The 8153-nt window shown below is 39.6% G+C and overlaps 1 protein-coding gene across 2 annotated transcripts in view; it reads right to left on the bottom strand.

The window, feature by feature from the left end:
* Nucleotides 1-8153, bottom strand: part of ADAMTS19 (ADAM metallopeptidase with thrombospondin type 1 motif 19) — a 310136-nt gene that overhangs the window by 213744 nt on the left and 88239 nt on the right. For both annotated transcript variants that reach the window (XR_002097331.1, XM_019517287.1), the window contains exon 7: nucleotides 2972-3015. Coding sequence is in view for 1 of the 2 variants with exons in the window: in XM_019517287.1 (XP_019372832.1) it covers nucleotides 2972-3015 (44 nt within the window). In the remaining variant the exon portion in view is untranslated. The remainder of the gene's footprint in view (nucleotides 1-2971; nucleotides 3016-8153) is intronic.

Genomic DNA, 8153 nt, shown 5'->3' with positions numbered 1-8153 from the left:
TCAGTCAGCTGAGATTAAATATCTTACCATCCTTTTGGCTCCACTCTGACTGGAAGTTTGGTGGTGGTCAGATGTAGCATCATGGTAAGGAATATTGAGAGCAGTGTTGGAGTGATGACATGGCCTTGCTTAACTCCTGTTTTAACTTCAAAGGGATCTGCAATAGATCCATTACTGAGAACTGCTGTTCACATACTGTCATGGAGCAGACAAAGAGTGGTGACTAATTTCAGTGTGCATCCATACTTCAGAAGGATCCTCCACAGCACTTCTTGGTTGACAGAGTTGAAGGCTTTCGTAAGGTGAAAGAAGGCCACGTAGAGATGTTTATGTTGTTCGCAGAGTTTTTCCTCCAGCTGGACAGCTGTTAAGATCATGTCAGTTGTTCCCCCTCATGCTCTCTAAATCCACAGTGAAATTATAGGAGGAGCTGTTCAGCAAGCAAAAGGACATGGTTCAGGTGGGTTCTTGCAGCGATCCTTCCTGAGGTGGACAGCTAACTTATACAAAAAAATAGGGCAACAAGAGACCAACAAGTGGAAGAAACAGGAAGCATTACCAAATCTTATCTGTTGTGGTAAACAGACCCTAGTACTTAAATGCCTTTTGCTCATATGTACCATGCAAACATACCTCCACAGATTTGTAAGGAAAAAAGTAAAGAAGAAAACACTAAAATCAGTGAGGGGAAAGGACCTGATGCAGACTAAAGAACAAGGACTTTTCTTCAAAACTTTACTTCATTTTAAAACTGCTATGAACCTAGCAAAAACAACCCATAATTCTATGCTACCACACAGAAAGCAATCATGTATCACTGTATATTTACAACTGTTAAAAGGCCCACCTGCATTCTCCTAATCTTCTTGAAGAGACCAGTACACTGAAGCCTTGTTTCTCCGCTTGAAGAATTCTACCTTAGATGCCAGGAGCAAAATTCAAACCTGGGATAAAAAAGTACCACTCCACTGACCTTACTTAAGTTTTGCTCATTTAAGATGCCCCCCACCAAGCTAAGGGGGAGGCAGTTGTGGTATTAAACAGTTTTCCTACTAGAGTAAAGAGTATCAGATCTTAACTGCTGTAGATGGAAAATGTCCACTTTTAAATGGTACACACTGTGGACTACAGCTATGAATAGGCATTAATTTATCAGAAATTTCCACTGCTAAAAATGCAGACATTAGGCCTGCTACTACCCTACTCCCTCCTGTTCCAGTCACCTTCTCAAGACTAGGGTGATTGACAAAAGTAGCATTTTTGGCACTTACAGACAGGTTGAAATTCTATTATCCCTGCACTTGTGGCCACGTCTATATGAGACACCAACTGTGCAGTTGTTACTATGCAGTCATTTAATATTTGCATACCCAAGTACTAAATAACTGTGCAGTAACTGGCCTTATTGTGCAGTAGCATCCCAGCACAGGTTCCTGGCGATGCTGATTGAGCAGTAGCTTGTTACTACTGTGCAGTAGCATCACATCAGTTTCATGCCACACAGCACTACTGCACAGTAGTAACAAGCTACTAAGCAGTAAGCGTCTCAGGTACATGTGGCCTGTGAACACATAAGCATGTCCATATGTAGCACATATGTAGAAAACTATGCACTGGCTACATACATATCTGCTCATGTATATGGGTCCACTGTGGACAGGAAAATGTACCCAAATCATGAAAATGGGTATTATAAGAGGAAAGCATCCTTCCCATATTTTAGCCCCAAGCACTGGATGTTGAGGGCATCTGTCCAGAAAGCAGGAGATCCAGATTCTAGTCCCTCTTCGCCCAGAGGGTGATTGAACTTGTGCCTAACTCACCACCACAGTACTTTAACCACCACACTACAGGTTAGGGAGATATGTGCGGCCAAAAAGAAGAAAACAAACTGCAGAGTATATTTCTCGGTGTGATGGCTCCTTCCCTAAAAGTCAGCAAGCCCCCTCACTGGATTCTAGCTAGAACCTTGACTGAAACTTCCCCACTACTCTACATCTATATATTAAAACAATGTGCAGTGGCTCAGCTTTAAGAAAAGCACTGGAAAGACTGTATGTCTGATTTGTGGCGTGGTGGTTAAAGCACTGTGGGGGTCCACCCACCACCTTTTTCCAAAAATGTACCTCAGGTATGCACATTCATAGTTGCATGTTCACAGCCAGTGCAAAGCTGACTGATCATGCTCAGTTCATGTGTACATGTTTATACATACACAATTGCAGGGTTAACAGAATTGCAACCTATGTGTAAATGCCAAAAACACAACTTCTAGAAAACTACGATTTTTAGCACACAGAAGTTAACAGATTTCCATTCACAGTCTCTAGCATGATGGACTTTTAAATATATACACAGTTGAGAATAAATGCCATTAAAATGGGACAATTAACACCTGCAGTATTTACATTTACATTCTAAATATAGGGAATATGGACAATGTCACCCTAAAAGTAAGCTTGCAGTGCACTAAGTGTATATCCATCTACTGAAAATGTCTTACACCCAGGTTACTTACATATTCCTGAAAACTATATTATTATGTTGTTAAAATGCAGTACATAATATCTTTTTTTTAAAAGGCATATTCTGAGAAAAAAGAAATGTGAAATATCTTAAATAAATTATATACACATTTGATTTAAATTAAGAATAAGATAAACAAATGCATTTAAAAATTCAGTGTTAATGTGTTACAAGGATGACATTAAAATAACTGCTATGAAAGATTTATTAAAATGAAGAATATTTTCAAAACATTTTCACATGTTTATATTATATTGTTAATAATGGGCACAAATTCAGGCAGTTTATCACCGCCATTTTAAATAGCTTTTGCATTCGAACTAGTTATAAATATGCATCCATAGACGTTGAGGTGTTCACTAAACTTTGCATATGTATTCATATAATGCTGACTTATGCAGATTGTATATATCTTACTATGGGTTTTTTTTATGCATTTACTTACCAACAGTATCACAGGGTTCATCTTTATGTACACAGAAATCCTTCCTAGAATTGGGGGAAAAAAGACAGTTTTTAAGCAAGCCAAGCTACCAAATCAGCAATGATTGTGCAACCCATTTGAAAATAACGTATGGCTAAAAACTAACTACAAAACTCCATCATTTCAACAAAGAACATGGTGAAGCAAAGGCCAAGATTAACTAGAATGCTTTAGCATTGGTTCATTCACTAAGTGGATGTGGGGTTAATCAGGTGACAAAAATGTACCTTACATTTAAATTACATGGGTCATAGGTCTTGGTGATTTCTCTATTCTGAAATTACTTGAAATTACTGTAAATAAAGTCAGCATTACGAAATTCAACTTTTTTTTTTCACTTTTTATTCTAAGAGAAAGCATCTTTAATACTTAACAACAGAAGGCAGAGCACAATTTGCTTTAAAACTGCTGGAAATAATACTTTTGCTCAAGAGAAAAGATAAACTGATTAGAATGATACATAATATGGACATATGCTGGAAAACCACCTGTGCTAATGCTAACTTCTAATGTTATTGCAGTTTTCCCATGAAAAAGCTGCCTTAGGCGGCTAAATACCTATTCTGTTGTAGATGTATCCATAAGGCCAGGGACAGAGCTTGCATTTGTCCTGGGACCAGTTGTGCCTGTGTCTGTCCTGAAACAAAAGAATTCCTGAGATAGCTGTGTATGCATCGCCCTTCCAATCAGGTTTTAGTGAGAATCTGAATGCAGAGCTGCTTTTCTACCATTAAGTGAGGAAATCTGGGGACAACCATTCAAACATACTGCGTGTGTCTACACAAGACACTATGTCACTATAGCAACAAGGTGATGCAGCTTGTTGCTACGGCAACGTAACATTGGCAGGTACTAACCATGATGCTGTTGCTACTGTGCAGTAGGTCATTGCTACTACGCAGTAGAGTAAAAATGACCCAAAAATGATCTCAGAGATTACTAATTAGCTATGTAGTAAAGCATAAGCATCTACACATACTATTAGGCTGCAGTACACTAATTACTAAATACACCGTAGGATAGTACTGCTCAACACAAGTACTATCCTAAGGCAGAGTTATTTACTCTGCTGCAACACATGTGTAGATGCTGACTGGGGCAGCTGGGGCATGAGGGTGCTTCAGTGCGGGGATGTCTGTCAGCTAACTTGACAGTGGAGCACCCTCGTGCCCCAGCCAGCCCCTTCACAGCGTGTTAAGCTAGGTCAGAGCAGCGCCAGACTGGCAGGCTGACCCCCGGGGCACAATGCCAGCCAGGGCTGCTCTGCCTCAGCTCAATGTACTGTGGCCCTGGGTGTATGTGTAAATGCTGCACCCAGGAGCAATCAATTTCAACACTAACTGTGCCAGAGTTTATTGCGTCAAATTCATTTCATATACAGAGGCACCCACTTTGTGATATTTCAGGACAAACTGTTAACACTTTTTTCCCTGGGAATTTTTCGAGGGGTTGCCCCAGGACTATGGACCTGGATGACTGAACAATTACACTTTGCCCCAGGATAAAATGGCTTCTCCAGGAACCAATGCAAAATTTGTTTTTAGCCTAGATGTATGTATATTTACTTGCAGGAATTCATGTCAACTTTTTTACCCTAATGTTTATAAGCATCTGCTAGTTTTAAAGCTGGGTAGTTTAGTTTGTTCCCTCAAACAAATGGCAAATCAAATGGGCAAAGATATCCAATATCCAAGGGTACAGCTTGGCCTTTTGCCATCAAAGATAAAAGAAGCATTTCCTTTCTTTTAGAAAGATCATAGATTTTAAAGTTAATCTGTTTTTTTTAAAGAAGAATTAGAAGGAAGATTCTTGTCAGATGAAATGTGGGTGCTGAACTTAGCAATACATATTGTACTTGAAGGAAATCCTACAGGTCTGCTTTCAGTTTGGACATACATTAATACATATACATTTCCTCACATCTTACAACAGGCAGTTATATTCCTGTGTCATTTTGACTACTGCTTGAGTCAGAAATGCCCTGTTTTAATATTCATTTTACATAGGTCTGTATTGGCATATGAGCTGACTAATATTTGATTTCTCCAAAAGACATCCCTGCATAGTCTGTATATGAAATTCCTGTTTCCTGTATCAATTTACTATTACATATTGTTTCTGTGAATAAGGCTCTTCAATTAGCAGCCCTAGAAAGTTTATTCATATAAGCTGACTATGAGCTAACAGTGTTGTATTAACTTTTTCATTGTGCTAATGATACTTACATATCCTGACATGGGAACAACTATATGACCTTGTAGACATAGTCTCCTTATCCTTACATTTTAATAAATCTCATTGCTATTCAAAACTGTAATACTAACTCCCAAGTTGGTACTGAGTGTGACAATTCATTACGTACGGTTCTTGTCCTCCACTGAAACTCCATTTCAAAAGGTTAATATGTTATGATATTGTGCTACATATTCCAGTAGCCAAAGATAATTTTCTTTTGTTTTGCTTACATTTGATCAAAAATGTCCACTTGTATGTACAATGGTATTCAGTGTTAATGTGGGAAAGGAAAGTAACAGATCCGCATTATTTTTACAAATAAAGCAAAACTAAATATAATATTCTTATTTTACACTAATGTAGAACACTCCCTCATAGGTGATTTGGATCCAACAGCAAATTTCATGGAGCACCACTGTGAAAATACAATGACTCACTACATGTCAAAAAAAGACAATGTAACCACTTCCTGGCACATGCTCATGATGCACCCAGTGCTACTTGGGACTGCCCACCTCATTAGGTTGGCTATGTTACATTTGTTCATGACTTGGGGCACACCATGGGCATGACTGAATAGAAAGGTGTTTTTATGGTATTTTCTCTTCCTAACAAGAACCAGCATAACCAGGACATGCCCCAAGAGCCTTGTTGCACAGACTTCAGACACTTAAGACAGCCAGTGCCACTAGAAAAATGGACTGGTAAATAAAGAATGATGGATTATTGTTTTCTAGTCATCTGCCAGGTAAATTATCATTAGAACGGTGTAATAATAGCAGAAAATACACAAAGAGATACAAAATAAAATGATAAACTCTCGCATTCCATTTAAATAAGTTTCAGAGTTAAAACTAAAAATGGCAAAGGAAAGACTGTAATCAGATGCAGAAGATAAAAAGTTTATTTTGTTTTGTTTTGTTTTGTTTTCTTCCCAAACTTGCACTGAGTTTTAAAAGAAGCCATGTCTTATGCTATGTCACATGAGAGTTACTGGGATGTTAAGCAACATGACAAAACTATTGGAAATATGGCACCTATGCTGAAGTAAATAAATGTGTAGAAAGTAAGTTCTCAGTTATATACCACTACCATGAATATTAACTAGTGTTATACACAGGAAAAAGGGGAAAGTGTACACTTTCATTTAACATAGACAAAAGAACACTGGCCTTTTAATGTCCAAAAGACGTTTTCATTTACTGAATAGTTTTGTTCTCAGATAAATACAGTTGGCTTTCCCCGCTTCTTGGCTGACTCAGGCTATGGATAAATTATACATTGTAGAGTTTTATTATGGGTGTTTGGGGAAATGGTACTGCTATATCTTGGCAATAGGGAAGTGCAATTAATTGCTCTTAGTTCCTGATTTACATTGAAAAAAGAATGCATTACATCTCTTAATTTCCAAGAATGAGAATACATTACATACTAGGCCCCTTCGTAAAGATTTATGTTGCCCTAGCTATACCTATAAATGACTCATTTGGCCATTTTTTTCTGCTTCCTCCAGGATAATTTCAGAAACATCATTATGATATATCTATATTCTACATATGTGTTGTCAGCACTGAAACAGACCTATGTGAACTCAAAATAAAATTTTAATTTCTGTTACATGCAAACACAAAGATCCCAAATATCTTATGGTAAGATAAGAGTGGTAACACAAAATCCACTGGGAGGCCCTGGGAACAGATTTCATAGACATTTCATAGATTTCATAGACATTAGGCCAGGAAGGGACCTCGGAAAGTCATCAAGTCCAGCCCCCCACCCGAAGGGCAGCAAGTCAGCTGGGGTCATAGGATCCCAGCAAGATAAGCATCCAATTTTCTCTCGAAGGTGTTCAATATAGGTGCTTGAACCATCTCTGATGGCAGGCTATTCCAGACCTTGGGGGCTCAGACAGTAAAGAAATTCTTCCTTATGTCCAGCCTGAAATGGTCCTGCAGCAGTTTATAACTGTTTGACCTCGTCATCCCTTGGGGCACTCTGGTGAACAAATGTTCCCCCAGATACTGGTGGTCACCCCTGATAAACTTATAGGTGGCCATCAGATCACCCCTGAGCCTGTGCTTTTCCAGGCTAAAGAGCCCCATGGCTCTCAGTCTGTCACTGTAAGGTCTGTTTTCCTGACCTCTGATCATGCACGTGGCTCTTCTCTGGACTCTCTCAAGCTTCTCCACATCCTTTTTGAATTGTGGAGCCCAAAACTGAACACAGTACTCCATCTGAGGCCTCACCAAAGCTGAGTACAAGGGGAGAATGATGTCCTGGGATCTGCTTGAGAAGCATCTATGGATGCAAGCCAGTGTTTTGGTCACTTTACTAGCCACAGCTTCACATTGAAGGCTCATGTTCATCTTGTGGTCAATGATGACCCCCCCAAGTCTCTTTCTTCTGTAGTGCTAGCCACTGTAGCACTGCAGAGCCTATAAGGATGCTGCAGATTTTTCCCTCCCAAGGTAGAGAACCTTGCATTTTTCAATGCTAAACAGCATCAGGTTCTCATCCACCCATTTGCTGAGCCTGTCCAGGTAAGCCTGGATCGTCCTCCTGTCTTCAGGTGTGGACACTTTGCCCCAAAGTTTGGTGTCATCAGCGAACTTGGCCAGTCCGCTTCTGACTCCAAAGTCCACAACATTAATGAAGATGTTGAACAATATGGGTCCAAGGACAGAGCCTTGGGGGACCCCACTGGTCACAGGGCACCATGACGATTGACTTTCATCAATTACCACCCTCTGGGTCTGACCACGGAGCCAATTTCCCAGCCAGTGGATCGCGGTGGACCCAAGGCCACAATTGGCCAGTTTCGCCAAGAGGTGATCATGGGATACCAGATCAAAGGCTTGTTTGAAGTCAAGATATATGACATCAATCTCTTCTCCCTTGTCCAGGTGAT

The sequence above is a fragment of the Gavialis gangeticus genome, unplaced genomic scaffold (assembly GCF_001723915.1).
Source record: "Gavialis gangeticus isolate Ggan-Ray unplaced genomic scaffold, GavGan_comp1, whole genome shotgun sequence".
NCBI classification, from domain to species: Eukaryota; Metazoa; Chordata; order Crocodylia; family Gavialidae; genus Gavialis; species Gavialis gangeticus.
This window is presented reverse-complemented; position numbering and strand designations above follow the sequence as displayed.